General features: G+C 33.3%; 3 protein-coding genes across 3 annotated transcripts; 1 reads left to right on the top strand and 2 right to left on the bottom strand.

Annotated features, from left to right (window-relative positions):
* Window positions 1-388: 388 nt before the first annotated feature.
* Window positions 389-3,854, bottom strand: LOC115705291 (FCS-Like Zinc finger 10). Its single transcript, XM_061117694.1, has 4 exons — window positions 3,583-3,854; window positions 3,205-3,455; window positions 1,025-2,099; window positions 389-930 (listed from the first exon to the last, which is right to left on the bottom strand). Exons 3-4 carry the CDS (start codon window positions 2,074-2,076, stop codon window positions 780-782), a joined length of 1,203 nt encoding a protein of 400 aa, XP_060973677.1. The 5' UTR covers window positions 2,077-2,099; window positions 3,205-3,455; window positions 3,583-3,854; the 3' UTR covers window positions 389-779.
* Window positions 3,855-9,533: 5,679 nt separating this feature from the next.
* LOC115705290 (trihelix transcription factor ENAP1) lies at window positions 9,534-11,712 on the top strand. The gene is made up of 2 exons (XM_030632593.2): window positions 9,534-9,760; window positions 10,009-11,712. Exon 2 carries the CDS (start codon window positions 10,247-10,249, stop codon window positions 11,474-11,476), a length of 1,230 nt encoding a protein of 409 aa, XP_030488453.2. The 5' UTR covers window positions 9,534-9,760; window positions 10,009-10,246; the 3' UTR covers window positions 11,477-11,712.
* Window positions 11,713-11,829: 117 nt separating this feature from the next.
* LOC115705253 (heat shock 70 kDa protein 14) lies at window positions 11,830-16,656 on the bottom strand. Its single transcript, XM_030632534.2, has 10 exons — window positions 16,414-16,656; window positions 14,714-15,909; window positions 14,345-14,572; window positions 14,150-14,245; window positions 13,846-14,067; window positions 13,361-13,555; window positions 13,128-13,274; window positions 12,879-13,028; window positions 12,634-12,764; window positions 11,830-12,535 (listed from the first exon to the last, which is right to left on the bottom strand). The coding sequence occupies exons 2-10, from the start codon at window positions 15,881-15,883 to the stop codon at window positions 12,319-12,321; spliced, it is 2,556 nt and encodes an 851-aa protein (XP_030488394.1). The 5' UTR covers window positions 15,884-15,909; window positions 16,414-16,656; the 3' UTR covers window positions 11,830-12,318.
* Between the last annotated feature and the right edge of the window lie 952 nt (window positions 16,657-17,608).

Genomic DNA, 17,608 nt, shown 5'->3' with positions numbered 1-17,608 from the left:
ACAAATAGTGAATTCAATAAATTTACACCAAAAAACTCCTTAATCCAAACATGGCCAAAAATAGACAATAATGACTAATAGTAGAATGAATCTTAAATACAAGAATAGATCCCGGGAGGCACATGGGGTTGCGGGATTGATCAGCAGACCCGCAAAAGCTGCCCCGCGTGGCTCGGGAGGGTTTTCCAATCGGGATGGAAAGCCTTTTGCTTAAGAACAAAATGACTTATTTAAGAATAGAATTCTGCTATCCATCCCGATCACAAGCATGCTCGGGAGCCACATGGGGCTGCGGGATTGATCAGCAGACCTGCAAAAGCTTCCCAGCGTGGCTCGGGAGACATTTTCAATCGGGATGGAAAGCATTTTGCATAAGAACAAATAGATGTTATTGAATATGCTCATGCATTATATAATAAGCTCATCAGGTTCAAAAACTTCTACATCAACTCCTAACCAACAGTAGGAGGCCAGGAAAAACGAACGAAAAACCGAAGAGCCAGGGCTTTCTATAGCCACTTGCAACCCATCTTAACAAAATTATAAGATAGCAAAATGGTCTGAGTCTCATCATATCCATATAGAGATACTCTATGCTACTACTGCAACTACTCATAACTTAACAGTATCAATAATATTTGAAAACGGAGACATAACAAGCAAAAAACAAAACAACAAAATGCTTTTTGATCATCCATGGCTGCTAACAAAATCACACAGACAGCACTTCTTATCAACGGACGATCTAGAAACCTGAAAAAAGCATTGTCGATGATCCATCACATGGCAACGGGCATGCCCAACAAGAAGACATCTTCGTGGAAGCTTGAACCAGGAGAGCTTCCTGCAGAATTATGGTAACTTCTCTCCGCTTCTTCTTCCAATATCTCCTCGGGGCAGCAATCAAAACTGCAAAAGGCTTGCTCACCTCTGTTGAGAGAAGAATACATATTTATGTCAGGTATGACTAAAAATAATATAAACACCAAGTGAAGATTTCTATAGACATATGAGAAGGAGAAACCTGCTCATGTAAATGTCTTCATCAGTTTCCAGCCTTTTCTTGCAGGAGTGACAAAATTTCAAAACTTCATCAGAAGGAATAGGGGCTAATCCCTCCGAGTTATTAGCTTCTTGAGGTGATTTGACTCCCAGTTCTTCCTTCATGCCAAAATTGTTTATCTCATTTGTGTGACATTCTAAAACACAGTCACCAAAGATATGAATTGTTTTGGGATTTGGACCATGGGAAATTATACATGTATAGTCTTCAGACAATTCTATCTCCTTCTTAGAAAGAGAGCCCACAAATCCCTGGCTGGGCTCAATAGGTATTGGAAGAGTACTTGTTTTGATATCCAAAGAATTTTTCACTTCTGAACTTGTTGAGCCAATTACTGATGGTGAACTCATTCTAGTTTTAACTTCTGGACAGAAGTTTTCAGACCTCAAGTTGTGATTGTAGGTCAAGCTGACCAGTGAAGAAGGAATAGTTGAATCCGAGAAACATAGTTGAGTATTTTCTAATGGTTCAGGCTTTAATGGAATTTCATTATCAAAGGCAACACTGCTGCTAACCAAATGGGGACTAGGATACTTGGTTTCAGAAAGCCTTGAAGCAATGTAGTTTGTTGGCAGTGACTTGGATTTCAACGAAGAATCGAGCGAACCATGGTAAAGTTTCAAGGAATTAGTGGTACTAGTCTTAACTTGGGGTCCGAAAAGTATGTTCTTCTGCTTTGGTATATCAAGACCACCACCTGTTGTATTATCAACAAGTGAATTGACAATGCCAAGGCCTACTACTTTACTGCAATTCCACTTCTTTTTATGTCCATTTTCAGATGATGATCGAGTATATCGAAGACTTACAGGATTCCTCAAGTTTGAAAAAACTCCAATATCAAGAGGAGAAGTAGGACTCCTGATTGAATCAGATTCGGATGAACCTTTAGTTCCAAACCCTACAAAGAAACCAGGGATATTGAAAAGTGAGCTGCTTATATGCCTCAGGCTCGACACATCTGACTGGGCATCGGACTCTGAATCGGATTCAGCCATTAGATAATCATGCATACATGTTCTTCATCTGGCCATTTCTGTAAATCATGGACAATCTATGAACCTTAGTCCTCTTATCATAAAATAGACAACTCCATATTGCAAAGGAGTAGACTTGAAAGTAAGTGCATAAATAATGACTGGAAACTATAAACAATGAGCACAAGGCATAATGAAAAAATCTTAGTTAGCTAAATGATATAAATGAATATGCAAAAGGTAAGAAATGAGAATCTAAAACAAGCGAATATATGAAGAGGAACTTGCAATACCAAAAGGGTTCCTACCAATGGAAACATTAATGGAACTCTCAAACAACAAAACATAGAAGATTAGAACTAATTGAACACACAAATATAAATTTAAAGAAACGGATGGCTTTCCTTAATACCCAATAAAGAACCATAATTTTCCCCAAGATCATTTATTTCTTTTTCATTTTGGGGGAAAAGGGGGAGCATAACTACAAAAACTTTCACCAAAGTATAGTGAAATTTAAGGCAATCCGAAGAAGCACAAATGGAGATGAACTCAAGAAACATTTACCCAATGGTCAAGATCAGAACTGCTTATATGAGCATAAAGTAAGAATGAAAAGGAAAACCAAGTAAAGCCACTTAAGAAGCTATGAGACCATAAAGCTATAATCAATTGTATGTTGATCCCATCTAAAAAAACCAACAATGTCAGTTCCATCTGAAATATTATGCATGAAAGCACACTTGATCATTTGATTATTGTACTGTACCCCAAAACCCAGATGTTAATTTGAACTTGCATGCGAAAAAAGAGTAAAGGAGGAAGTAAGTACAAGATCAGATACCAAAAATCCAATTCGATCAACCAGTCAGTCCCTACTTCAAATGCATCAAATGGGTCAACAACAGATGAATCAACAGCCCAACATAATCATTCACTTAAATCCCAAAATCAGCCCCAAACAAAAAAAGAAAATCTAAACCCAAACAAAAAAAATAATAATAATAAAAAATAGCCCAAGTCAAGATCAAACTAAGATGATCGAAAGTAAAAAAGAACCAATTTTTAAACTGCCAAAAATCCAATATCACATCAGAAGAAACAAAGAATCAAACAAATTTCTTAAACCCATAAAATAAAGTAAGAATTTTTTTGAAAACCCACCTGGTATTTTGTTTGAGAGAGCCTTCAAATGCGGAGGAAATAAAGAAAAAAAGAAACCCTTTTGTATATGTGTTTTCTTTCTCTAAAATCAGAAAATGTATCAAAGATTGTGGCTTAGAGTTCACAAGAGCAAAGGCTTCTCAAATACTTGTCTCCTCTTCTTCACTGGTTTGCTTTGTTGTTTCTCTCTCTCATCATTAACCTTGGTTATACGTATTTTCTGAGAGTATAAAACTACGTATATTCTGAGTCTTGAAGATAAAGACAAAAACTGTATATAAGTAATGGATATAGTATAGATATAGATATAGATACAGAAGAGAGGAACATAGTATATAGTGTGGAAAGCTCCACACCTAAAAACAAGAGTGGGAGTACCATTATTGGACGGTCCAGTTTCACTGACTGGTAGTGGGCCCGGCCCATTAAATGAACCAACCCAGTAACGTAAGAGTGATCTGCACGTGATTCCTTGGATTTGGATTTGGACGACATATATTATATTTAATATAATGCTCTTCCATATATACAATACAACTTAGATTTTGTTCTTTGTTTATTATTGTAAATTAAAAGAAAAAAAAAATAAGAGAAATGCTTTTTCATTGGTTAACTCTTTTCTTTATACCCTTTTTTTCTTTTGAATGAATTTGGCAGAGAAAGAGAGGAAAGCTTAGATTAGTGACTAGTATGTTTTATTTATCTTTCTTTTTAAGAAAATGAAAGCTTTTGATAGATACACTCTTTTCACATGAGATTATTGTGTTGAATAAATTTAAATAGAATTGTACTAATGAAAAAGAGCGTTTGAAAATTTGTTAAGAGACAATTATAAGTTGTAATTTTGTGAATACAATTATAGCTTATAAGTGTAAAGAAAATCATCATTAAAATTACTTATAAATATTTATTTTTAGTTCAAAACTTTTATTCAAAACTAAAGAATCATTTAGTTACATGATTATTATTGGCAGTTGTAGTTTTAATTTGTCCTTTCAATCTATCTAATTTTATATTTTATTTTCTATAAATTTAAAATAAAAAATAAATAAATAAGAGTGTATTTTAAAAGAAGTAATAGACAATATGATTTTATAATATTCAAATTCTAATGCAAAATATATATATAAAATACCATTAAAAAATTAACATATTATTAAAATTGTTTCAGTTACATTTAAAATGTCACAAGTAATTATTTTGTTATGTGAAAATTAAGTTGTTTGATATTGTGTGTTAGGGTATTTCAACCTGAATTCTTCGTCAGTTGAGGTTGTTTTTTTCTTCAATCAGGATTGCCAATTCTCTTTAGGCTTAGGCGTGGCTTGGCCAGGGTTTGTAATTTTCCTATTGCGATTAGTCTTGTCTATGTGATATAGTTGTGTTTTGTTTTATTTTATTTTTGGTTCGTCTTTTTGTTCTTCAATGTCTCACCATCAAATTGCTGCTAGTGGATGGGAATAACAAGTTATATGTGGCTGAAGGGGTTGTTAGTGGTGCAGTTATGTAGCTTACACAAAAGTTAAATGCTCAAACTAAGAGGTTGAATGAACCAGCTGCAATTAATCTATTATTGTATCTTCTAAGCGGTACAGTAAATTAAGTATAAATGTTCTTAACATTAACCGTGATGTTGTAATTTTTTCATCTGAGTCTATTTAAATTTTTTTTTGTAAAACGATTCAGGAATCATGCAACCGATTAATTTGCTCGTTTTTTTTATTTCAATTTTGCTTGTGTTTTCAACGGGAAAGATATCCCAATAGTAATTTCATTGATATTTAGTATTCTAAATAAAAAAAAAAAACTTTTTTCAATTTTAACCAAAATAAAGTAACAATATTACAAAAATACTGTAACTCAGCCAAATAAACAAATATACAACCCAAATAAAAAAAAATTACACAAATACCACTTATACACACCTTTAACTTAGGATACATGCTTCCTAGGCAACCATCGCTCAACTACGCAGTAACCCAACGCAACTGAAATGAAAACTTAACTAGAAAGAGAACCACTATTAATTTCGGCGATTTCACTTGAGAAGACGACCAGAATCAATCAAAACAAGGGAATGTTTCGAATTCATGAAGAAAAAAAGTGTAAAAAAACTACTACGAAATTAAAATTCAACCGGAAATCTAATTTAATTTGCATAAAAATAATGTCGTGACTTCAATTTTCATATCCATGAAATGCGGATCTCAAAAAGTTGAACTGTAGTTCTCGAACAATCCAACTCAAGTATATTAAAAAAAATTACATCAATACTATAGTAAAATGTTTATCTTGATGTATTTTTGTTGTTTTCTAAATTTTCAATAGTGAATTTATTCATATTAAATCATGAAGAGACATGTAGATAAAATTACGTTTGTGGAAATACTATTTTGATTTTTAATGTTTCATAACAATTGCATTACAGTTGTACAAATATTTTACTAACCGTTATTTTGTCTGATTGAAATATTCGTTTGATGCAACATCTAGCCAACCACTTAGCAACTTTCGTTTTTATCTTCGACCAACCACCCAGTAACTTTCGTCTGATTGAAATCTTCGTTTGATGCAACTTTCGTCCAACCACTCAGCAATCACTCTGCAGGCTGCAACTATAGTATGATTGTATAAGTGATAATTAAAAGTACATAAAATGTATAAATATTATCTACGCCTTATAAAAATATTTTTATAAATAAAATATTAATTTATATTTTACACGTAATAATTATTAAAAGAAAATTAAAATCAGCCAAAATATTATGCTTATGATGAATCCTATGATAAGAGAAAAGCCGAGAATATCTCAATTGGATACAACAAATGTTTTTATAGTCATTCTCTTACATTGATGGTCATTTATTTAGTTTAGTTTATCTTTAAAGAGATCTATTTAATTTAGTTTGAAACGTGTTAACTACAATAAAGAGATAACATTGAGTTTAATAAATGAATAGCGTGCTCGAGTAAAATAATCAGGTCTAAAAATTAATTATAAAAACAATGTCAAAAAGAAAAAAAAAACTCAATTATTGGTGTTATAGCTCTAAATAAATTCTCCTTCGGCCCACTTCATTCTAATTGGGCCCCCATTCAAAGCCTAACGGCGTTGGTTCCTCCGTCAGCTTGATGATTGGGTGGGGGCCCAGTGTGGTCCCCACATCAAAATTGTACAGTTTACGTATTGATTCTTCTAACTCTTCTCTCCCACACAAACATTATACGCCTGCGTTTTGTCGTTTTTGTATTTTATTTTTATTAATTTTTTTTTCTCTTAAAAATGAATCACACGTGTCATCATTCTATTGTAAAACGTCCTGAGATCTAACGGTCTAGAATGGTTGATGTTGTTAAACAAAGTCAAAAGCATTGAACGACTACCAGAGATTTATGACACGTCACTTTACCGGGAGGGACCTGCTGTATGTTTCAGAGGTAATAATTAGATAGATAATAGTCACTTCACTTTTAATATTATTTAATGAATTGTTTCTTTAGGCAATATTATTTATTTAATGATTTACTTCTGATTAAGATTTTTTTCTAATTTTAGTACAAAAATTTAATATAAATAAAAATTCAAGAGATATAATTTAGTACAAAAGAGCATTTGATAGATATTAAAATCTGAGGAGCATAATTTTAATACATAAATAATAACTGAAATAATAAAATTGAATGAAATTAGACAAATGTCCTTAAATCCAACATTATTCAGGAGACATTTTTAACGACCTTAAAAGTTCAAAAGACATGATTTGATACATGTCAAAATTCAAGAGTAAAAATCTTAATTTGCCTTTATAGTTTTGTAAAATTTAGTGATGACACTCTATTTTATTAGATAAATTTAATTTTATATTTTTTCAAATAATATAAAATAAGTTATTTTTTTATTAAAATAAAATTTAATAATAATCAAATCTAAAAGTATTAGACTAACGTTCATATGTCTAAAATTAGTATCATTTTGAAAAATAAAGTCTAATTGTTCATTTAATTAGAGATGTTTATTAAACCGCTCACACTACACAAAATGCATGTATCGCACATCATTGTATAAAAAAATACAATTTGAAATCTTGTGTGGCATGATTACTGTTTATATCTTTGCCAAACCGCGCGATACAGTGTGGTTTGCGGCTTTAAATTTAATAATTACGGTTCAAACCGTACCATATTATATATTACAAAATTACTAATTTTTACAATATGATTTTTAATTCATTTTTCATATAAAAACAAATATATATATATATATAATACATGTGTATATTACTTTATTTTTTCTAGAGACAATTCAATGTACTAAATGATTATTACATGTTAAATTTTAATAAAAAATTTTGTTTTGTATTGCTAAAGCTTTATTAGTTTAATTTTTAGATTTTCATTATAATGTTTGATAATGATGATAGTGTAAATAGTTCAAACCGCAATGTACCATATCGCATTTTCGCAGTATAGCTTTTGCAGTTTTAAAATCTCACGGTGCGGTTGCATTACAAAAACCACATGTAATGTTTTATTTGAAAAAAAAAAAACCTACAACCTATACCACCCACCCACATTGCGAACACCCTTATATTTAATAAAAGACTAATTAGTAATTTTTCCCCCCGAATTTTGACATGTACTAAATCGTGCTCCTGAACTTTTTTGGTTGTTAAAAATTCCCCCGAACTATTGAGATTGTTAAATTTAAGGACTTTTGTCTAATTTCATTCAATTTTACTGTTTCAGTGATTGTTTATGTACTAAACCATGCTCCCCAAACTTTGATATCTACCAAATCATGCCCCTCAAACTTTGATATGTACTAAATCATGCTCCTTGAACTTTCATCCATGTTAGAATTTTTTTGCTAAAATTAGACAAAAGTCCTTAAATTTAACAATCTCAATAGTTCAGGGAGAATTTTTAACGGCCAAAAAAATTCACGGGCACGATTTTGTACATATTAAAGTTCAGGAAAAAAATTACTAGCCTTAATAAAATAAATAATCTATTCGATAAATTTTGTAAAATAAAAAATCCAAAATAATATTAATAAAATTAGTCTGTAGTCTATAAATATATATTTTTTAATAATGAATTACATTATTTATGTTTTAAAAATAATGAATTACATCATTTTCCATAAACATGTTGTAACATATAACCACACGAATGAAAGTGGAAACTATTAAATTAAATAAAGTCCAGAGTGAGTTTTAATTTTGTCAATTATTTATTTATTTTTTCAATGGAAATGGGATATTTTCATAAATAATATGAGATTTACTTAGTATATATTTTAATAGGCTAATCATATGGTATCATATAGATTTTCGTTCTTCTTAATCTAGATTTGTTGACCACACAACTCAATGGAAATAGAAACATTTCTTCCTCAACCTATATTCTTTATCATAAATTAAAGAATATTCCTTAGAATAATTTCTTTCACCAAAAAAAAAATGCAATTTATATGATAATAGGAAAATTCTTTGTTAAACTAAAAAATTGGAAAAAATTTAAAAATAACAATTTTTGTAGTCTTAACACTTTTTTTTTTTAACGAGTTGGTCTTTTAAAATTGATTAATTATTAATTTTAAATAACCATATATATGTTACGTGTCAAACTAAATACCCTCTTGTTGTAATTTTATTTTATTTTATTTTTTATTTTGAAAACTTATAACTTTGCTGCCCATAATATGATAAAATGAATGTTTGCAAGAAATGTATATGGCTGAGTTGATCTCTCTTCGATTCTAGACAACATTGTTTGTAATGATTATGAAGTTTAACTGTTTGTTTTTTGGTATTTTCTTATTTTTCAAAAAAAAAAAAAAAAAAAAAAAACCAAATACCTCACCTCACCACAGCTCCTTCCCACTTGAACTACCCTCAAATGACTATGATATTATTCATAATTCTTTTCTAGTTAAAGTGTATGTAAAGATATTCTAGAAAAGACAATAAAAAATATTTTTCTAAAATAGAAACTAAACTTTCTCAAAAAAAAAAAAAAAATATAGAAACTAAACTGACACCCAAAAAAAGGAGGGAAATTCAAAAAAAAAAAAATACACAAAAATCAATGAATATACAAAAAGTTTGGAATCCTACAAAAATAATAATAAAAAAATTATCAAAAATATATATTTTTTATAAACAATATTTATAAACTTGTAAGCAAACAACGTTTACATAGATATAAATAATTTTTATAAAATATAGTAATTTTTTTTTTCTTTTTTAAAAAAAGTAGTATAATGTAGCTTTTCTGAATTATGGGCCTAATTATTAATTTGGGCTTAGCCCATTATTTCACACCGGCGCATTTTAGCAGTCGTCGTCTTTTATCCCGAATAGTTTTTCCTCGCTCCTTTTTCCCTTTTCTCAGTTCTCAGGTCAAACAAAGAGTAAGGAATATAATTTCTTCAGTTGCCAATAAATTTAGGGCTTTACGTTTTTATGATCCACGAGCTTGGAATGCGATTAAATCGAGGATATTTTGGCAAGTTTTTCTATTTCAACATTTGCTAATCAGCTCTTTCTACGAGGTAAGAATCATATTATTGTTTTATTCTGTTTGAACTTCAAATTAGGAATTTTATGAATCAATTATCGTTTAATCCATAAACTAATGATTTTTTCCCGACAAAAGAATGCTAATTCAGTAAACTTTTAGTTTTTTTTTGATGAATTTTTTTCCTTTTTCTTTTTAATAAAATTGATTAAGGAAAAAATTGTTCTTTGAGAATTTGAAATTGAGGGTTTGGTTTTGTTTTGTTTTTCCTTCTGATTTTAGGTTATGAGATAGAACATTTGGTGACCTTGTTGATCTGAGTCAGAATTGAATAATTTTCTGGAAATAAGGGCGACAAAAGTTACTGGGTGTTGGTGTTGTTGATCGATTTAGATGATGAATGAATGAATTGGGGTTTGGATGACGAGTGTAGAGTGTGTTTTTTAGGGTTATAATTTCTGTAAGGATTTGGTGGTCAACTTGAGCTTTTTGGTGGGTCTACTCAACTTTTGAGCTTTACATGGATGACACCGAAGATGATGCAAGGTACCCACCAAATCCTTATGGGGTAAACCACCATCAGGACTATGGTTCTTCCCGTCGCCAAAAGCTCTCTGTTCAGAGTGGTCCATATTCTAAATCGGTCGGCGATCATTATGTCGATGAGGATGATGAAGAGGATGAGGAAGATGATGAATTAGGAGAGGAAGAGGATTACAATGACAATGACAATGACAATGGTCAAAATAATGGGTATCCACCCATGGACAAAAATGTTGGTGATGATGAAGATGATGATGATGAGGAGGAGGAGGATGAGATGGACGATGAGAATGATGAGGCTGAAGATGAAGATCATGATAAACGAAAAGATTATGATAGACAGAATGATGATGAAGACTTGCAGAGACACCCCAAAAAGCGAAAGTTGATGAGCTTGGTTTCGAGTTTTGAGTTTGCTCCTCATGTGCCATCAGCACCACGATCAGTTGCAACAACCTCTGCCCCGAGAGTATCTTTCGGTGGTCGGAGTTCACTTACAGATTGGACTGAGAGGGAAACATTAGTTCTGCTAGATGCTTGGGGTGAACGCTTTCTTCAACGTGGAAAAAAGAGTCTTCGGTCTGAGGAATGGCAAGAGGTTGCTGAGAAAGTATCTGAGGTATCAAAGATTGATAGGACAGATACACAATGTCGCAATCGTCTGGATACCTTGAAGAAGAAATACAAAAAAGAGAAGGCTAACTCGAGCATGGGTGTAACTAGCAAATGGAGTTATTTCAGAAAGATGGATCTTTTATTATCGACTGCTAATCAACAGCCTGGACTTTCTTGTGGGATGGATTCGGGAGAGTATGTTTTCATGAATCCCAGAGTTTATTTGAACTGCGCTAATGGTTTAGATGAAATGAGGGATAGTCCTGGGAACTCAGAACTAGAAGGAAGCGATGACTCAGATGGGCTTCCACCGAAAAAGAGAAAATCTGGAAGGGACAACGACCATGATGAAGGATCTTCATTTAGGTTGCTTGCTAATACTATCCATAAATTTGGGGAGATATATGAGAAGATAGAAGACAGTAAAAGACAGCAGATGGCTGAGCTAGAGAAGATGAGAATGGATTTCCAAAGAGATTTGGAGCTGCAGAGAAGGCAAATCATTGAGAGAGCACAGGCTGAGATTGAAAAGATACAACAAAGTGATGATGACGAGGAAATTGATGTCTCAGCCGAGAATGCTAGTGGGTGATGTATCTTTTGTGTAGTTTCAGGTAGCATGTTATTTAATATTTGAGAGCCTTTTTGGCCACCCCATTTTACTTTCTAGGCAATAAATATTTATATTGTTTAATGTTGTGTCTAGTTATGGTGTACAATAACTACTCTATGATTCACTTACTTTACTATGTTACTTCCTTTAAGCGAGATTGGTAGCCACTTTTGATTTTAGAATGAATGAATAAATCAATTGGATTCTATTTTTTATCTCCTAGATTAGATTGAATGCAAATCACATCAATGGAAGTTATTTGTTAAGTGCCCCAACCAATTAGTGATCGAGAATTTTGTTTAAACCATATTTTTGTTAGTGAACTGAAGCCATATAAGAACTCATTGCAATGCAGTATTACATTTCATTTGCAAAACGAAATAAATAGTTCTAGAAGTAAAAAAAAAAAAACCCAAAATATAATGATAAGACTCATGAGCGACAAACACAGACACTTGGGGAAAGGAAAAAAATAAAGGTCCGAACCCCTTCATCCCAAACAACAAAGGAGCAGGAAAAGAAAAAGAAAAAAGAAAGTAACAAATCTCTCTTTAAAAACCCTCCTAAAAAAATCCGGATTCCAGAGACCCACTTAATAGTAGTTGTAAAACCTGGAAGATCACCAAATAAAATTGGCTTTACATATATGATGATGAAGTCTGACATGCCACCAAACCATCCATTTGATACCCTTTACCGTTGTTAGCCTCACCATAACAAAGTGTCTCAGGCAGATAGGAGAAAGTGTTCCTTATACATGGAAAACGATTTTCTTTGCAGCATAAAAATCAAGAAAATGGCGGAGACACTAATCTACAGAACTATGCAGAAGTTGGGGGAGCTTCGGTCTCCATTGGCTCAGCTGGGGCCGCAGGTGCTTCCCCGGACTCGGCTGCTGCCTCGGCATTATTGGAACTAGCATTCGCATCACCACCCTGAGGTTGCTCACTGCCCTGGGGAGGTGGGGTTTGTGGTGCCTCTGGGGTAGCTGGCTTGGCAGGTGCGGGTTTAGGCTTCATCATTATTGGCCTACAGAATCTGCTCAGCACAGAACAAGGAATATTAATAACTAATTAAATTAAATGATTGGAAAATATTGCAATACAAGACTTCCGAGAATGGGGATAGCAAGTTACCTGTCAAGTGCTTCAGCCTTCTTCCTGACATCAGCTGACAATAGGACTGGAGACGCATATTTTGGAAGCGAATCCTGCTGCTGCTTTTTCTCTCTTAACCAGGCCTCGGCTTCGACACACTCTTTCAAGACCTATAGCAAAACAAGTAGAATTAGAGTTCAACAGATTAATACTCAGATTCAAGACAACGTGCAAAAGTGTCAAGTTGAGGGTTGCCAGGTTTGCTGGCAAATGCTAAGGATTACCTTCTCTTTCTCGGATATATCAATATGATCAAATTTGGGATCGGTTGAAACAGCTGCTTCTCTGTAACTATTAATACAGTACGCAAGTTGATCAATCACAGTTCCCCTCTCTGTGTGCTCCTTGTATCGTTCTTCAATGGGGTCACCTTGCTGTAGAATTTACAAGTCACCATCAGCATTCAGACTTGCAGTTAAGTCTAAAAAGTAACTTAAAATAATATTAAAAGAGAGAATCGTTTTGCAATGTACCTTCTTGAGCTCCTCAAGCTTTGCAATGTAAACACCTTTAGTTTCATCTTCACCGTCTTCGTATAACCAGTCCTCTACAACCTGAAGCTTGTTAATAAGCTCTTCCTTCTCTGGAGGGGTGACAAATGCCTCATACTTGTCATTAAGCTGGAGGAGCAAAAGATATTTGTTAGCTCAAATAAGACCAATAGAATGCACAAACAATAAGATGAAGCACATATGCCCTTCCATACCTTGTTTCTCATATCATAAACATAAGCCTCGACGGCATTTTTCTTGTCTTTTGTCTCTTCCATTACACGATCTTGTAAAGCCATTTCAAATTCCTTCTCTACTGCTTTTTCAAGGTCAGCTTGGGCCATTCCTCCATAAACATGCTCCACAACAGGAATAGTTGTTTTCTTCACCTTCCTCTTTGGAGCATCAACCTGCACAAACAAGCAATAGTTATAAAGAAACCCAAGCACAAACAGAAGGTATGGTAAACACAGATAACAACGAGGTAAAAAGAATTCCCCGTATATTTAATAAACACTCAAAAAAGTAAGCAAGTAGAGACAACCATTCTCTTTTCCGTCACCAACCTAACCTTTCTCACAGTATTCATAGTTAATGTTGCTAACGAGGATTCGACATAAGTTACTTGTGATGTATAGCATAATTTAAATAAAGGAAAACAGTGAAATGGGACATTCATGAAGATTGAATAACAATGTACCTTGGTATCTGTTTCCATCTGGACAGGCTTGTCTCCTGATTCAGGAACACCATTTTCAGCACCAGATGCATCAGTAGTTCCCTTGGCATCCTGCATGTTAACATCAGCTTCAGTGGAGCTAGGTGGGACAGCATCACTGGAAGGTTCGTCAGTCTCCATCTTGTTAGCTTCTTTAGGTGCTTCCTTTGAGACAGGAACTTCAACCTCTTCCTCCTCCAAAAGCTAATACAAGTCAAAGTAAATATACAAAGTCCAAAAAAATTATTGAGTACGATTAAAGCCAGAAGATCAATTTTAGACTTACTGTTGCTGACTCTACAGAGACAATTCCATGCAGGTTCAAGCGAGCCTTGACCTTCAGTTTTGAGCGCTCACCCCTTGCACATTGGAAAGGACCAATCTACGTGCACAAACATAACCAATGTTATATATAGTCAGCCAAACAAAAAAGCAGATAATTCACAAAATAAATTTTAATGTTAAGAGTTTGACGACTTACAGTGTAAGTACTGATCTTAGCAGGCGCTTGCAGGTCACTGGTATCAGCATACTGCACATCAACTGAGAAAGTACCTGATCGGTAAAAGGTCAGAGCCTTGATACTTGGCAGTTGGTTTCCTTTGGGAAACACAATTGTACTTTGTTGATTTTCAGCCCCTCCATTCTGGGCATCTGGAGCAGAGCCCTTCCAGGACAGCGCAATTGAGAAGGGAAAGCTCTCATTCACCTTCAGATTAAAAAGGGGACATATTTAACAACACAAGACAATTGAATGAAGAAAAAGGAGTAATTCTCGAATGATTCGGGCAAAGCAAAAACTAAATAGCACACCACATCATTTGTTACAAAGTCTGGGGAAGAAATATACCTGAAACTCGCGCACTTTAAAGGTTGGACTAAGAATAGCACATTCCAAGGCACAGCCCCTAGCAACACACTCACTTGCATTCATTGTTCGCCGAGGCTCCTTCTTGAAGAACTCAGTCAAAATTTTGACTATAGCAGGAACACGAGAGCCTGAACCAACCACCTCAACTGTATTAATGTTATCCACTGTAAGACCAGCATCGGCAAGAGCCTTTTCCAGTGGTTTTTTCACACGCTCCAAAATTGGAATACTGATTTGTTCAAATTCATCACGCTTGATGTAACCCCTCACATCCTTCTCATCCATTAAGCACTCAATATTCAAAGGTGCCTCAGGATTAGCACTAAGCATTTTCTTCAACTTCTCACAACCAGCCCTCAGCCTTAGGCAAGCCCTGGCATTCTGATAAACATCGATCTTGTACTGTTCCTTAAATTGCTCAGCAAAATGATGGAACAGTGCTTCATCAAAGTCCCTACCTCCCAACGACCGATCAAAGGAATGAGCCAAAATTTTCAGCTGGCCCTTCTTAAAGCCAGCAATGCACACTTGCATGCTCGCATGTCCAATATCAACAAAGGCAACATTCACTTGATCATTTTCCGGCAAATCCGTCTTATAAATTCCATAAGCCAGGGCAGTTGCTGTAGTTTCATGAACCAAACGTAGTGGGTGCAAGCCTGCAATTGTGGCTGCATCCAACATAGCTCTTCTCTGAAGGTCAGTAAAGTATACGGGAATACCAATACAGCAATCAACAACAGCTGCATTCAGATTCTTTTCAGCTATACTTTTTAGATTTGACAAAACCATTCCCATAACTTGGGTTGGTGTAAACGTCCTTACTTCTCCCAAATAACGAGCATGTATCAAGGGAAAGCCATCAGGCCCTTCAGTAACGGTAAAAGGCAAAGACTTGAGATCCTTTTGCAACTCGGGATCAGAAAATTGACGGCCAATTAGCCTCTTAATCTGAGCTATTGAGTTCTTTGGGTTCATCATAGTTGAAGCAGCTCCTGCTGTCCCAATAAACCTCTGCTTGTCTCCAAAGCATACAATAGCAGGAGTTTCACGCTTGGACTCGTCATTGAGGACTACATCAATACCCCTCTGCCTAGCAACGGCCACAATGCAGCTTTCATTGCCGAAATCAAAACCAACCACGCTCATCCTCGCTGAACTTTATCCAATACAATCTGAAAATTCAAAAATTTAATTCCAAAATCCATCAACTAAGCTCAAAACAAAACCAAATACTTGTTAATGTTACAATTATATTTAAATGTTTAGGGTTTTCCAACTTGAATTGCATAACATTTCCAATAAACACAACACAAAACGCAGTCAAACACAGTCAAATCACATCAGCATAACACGCATGATAACACAAGAGAAATGAAAACAAATAAACAACCCTAAAATCAAATACCCATTTTCGCAAACAACCTGAGCTAACTTAAAAAAAAAAAAAAAAAAAACACGATCCTGCAATCAACAATTAAATCACGCTATTTTCAAAAGAACCACCAACCAGTTCAAAAGAACACAAATGAATCTAAAAACCAAGGGAAAACGAATTATCAACAGTCCCGGCTGAACATTTCAACCCAATGGCAAAAGGATTCAGATCTAACAGCAATATGCAAATAGAGATCTGAGTCATCTGAATCTGAAATGTAAACTAGGGTTTGGAAGCGTACCTTGAGAGCGATCCAACGCAGGTGGTAAAGTAAGGAGCAGAGAGAGAGAGGTTTTGGAGGTTTCTGGATGTGTGTATATAGAGAAAATGGCAAAGAATGAAACGAAGAGGTTTGGTGTGACGAAGGTGTCTTTTTATTTAGGGCCCTAAGATATAGAACAACACCCAGGGATTTGTGTGGAATTTTCTAGTTTATTATTTTTTATTATTATTTTCAATTTTAATTTAATTTAATAAATTTATATATTCAATGTAAGAAGAAGTGGAGAGTGGTCAAAACTCAAAAGTTTCTTAGAGGCGTCTACCATCTCTTTTCTTCTAGAAAGATCTACTAAAAAGCACAATAAATAAATAAATATTACTTCTTTTAAATTCTATTGGGCTTTAGGTATGGCCCAAGTTCTCTATTTCTTCTTGTTTTTTTCTTTATTTCATTGTGAATTTTCTTTTCGAGCATTGCTACTATATACTATAATAATGGTATAGTATTCAAAATCATAATATTGTAATAGAGAAATGTAATAGAATAAATAAAAAATAATTGAAATTAATATTTGTAATATGTTGTTTACTAATTTTTTTTTAGAAATAAAATAACTGTGATTTATCTTATTTACTTTATTATGAAACGTAATCGGAATGTTTGATTAAATTACCCTTTTGAGTTAAACTATAGTATATGGTAATTTTTCTTATAAGATATTTTTAAAGGATAAAATTGTAATTATAAAATTAATATTACAAAATAAAATAAAATCAATTATTTTAATGGCATTCTTTAGAAAATTAATGAAGGGAGTTTTCCTTTTTTTTTCCTTATTTAATCAAGTTTTACCTTTATTAAATTTAATAAAGTAAATAAACAAATGTAAGGGAATAACTCTCTTACTATTGATTCTCATTACTTATTATAAGTCTCATAACGAAAAAAGTGTTAGACACTAATTATACATTTTAGCAATTTTAGTTTATTTTGTATTCTTTGAATTAGTTTTTTTTATAATATTAATAAAATTACATTTATTAGTTTTGATAATTATTAAGGGCTTAAAATTCATCTTCGTCAAATGTTTGAAGGAATAAAGTAGAATAGGTCATGGAAATATAAATTTGCACTGTGAAATGATAATGATTTTATAAAATTATATTGCAAATTTTTTATAGATTTTTCATTCATTTGTCTTTTTTTTTTATTT

This window comes from Cannabis sativa, chromosome 1, assembly GCF_029168945.1.
Source record: "Cannabis sativa cultivar Pink pepper isolate KNU-18-1 chromosome 1, ASM2916894v1, whole genome shotgun sequence".
In the NCBI taxonomy this organism is placed as follows: domain Eukaryota; kingdom Viridiplantae; phylum Streptophyta; class Magnoliopsida; order Rosales; family Cannabaceae; genus Cannabis; species Cannabis sativa.
Note: the sequence above shows the minus strand (reverse complement) of the source record. Positions and strands in the feature narration are given on the sequence as shown.

Coding starts and splice junctions, on each gene's coding strand:
- LOC115705253 (XM_030632534.2), bottom strand. CDS start 15,883: ATGAGCGTGGTTGGTTTTGATTTCGGCAATGAAAGCTGCATTGTGGCC. Junction 14,246..14,344: donor CTAAGATCAGTACTTACACT/GTAAGTCGTCAA, acceptor TTGTGCACGTAG/ATTGGTCCTTTCCAATGTGC. Junction 14,068..14,149: donor TCTCTGTAGAGTCAGCAACA/GTAAGTCTAAAA, acceptor GACTTGTATTAG/CTTTTGGAGGAGGAAGAGGT.
- LOC115705291 (XM_061117694.1), bottom strand. CDS start 2,076: ATGCATGATTATCTAATGGCTGAATCCGATTCAGAGTCCGATGCCCAG. Junction 931..1,024: donor GAAGACATTTACATGAGCAG/GTTTCTCCTTCT, acceptor TTCTCTCAACAG/AGGTGAGCAAGCCTTTTGCA.
- LOC115705290 (XM_030632593.2), top strand. CDS start 10,247: ATGGATGACACCGAAGATGATGCAAGGTACCCACCAAATCCTTATGGG.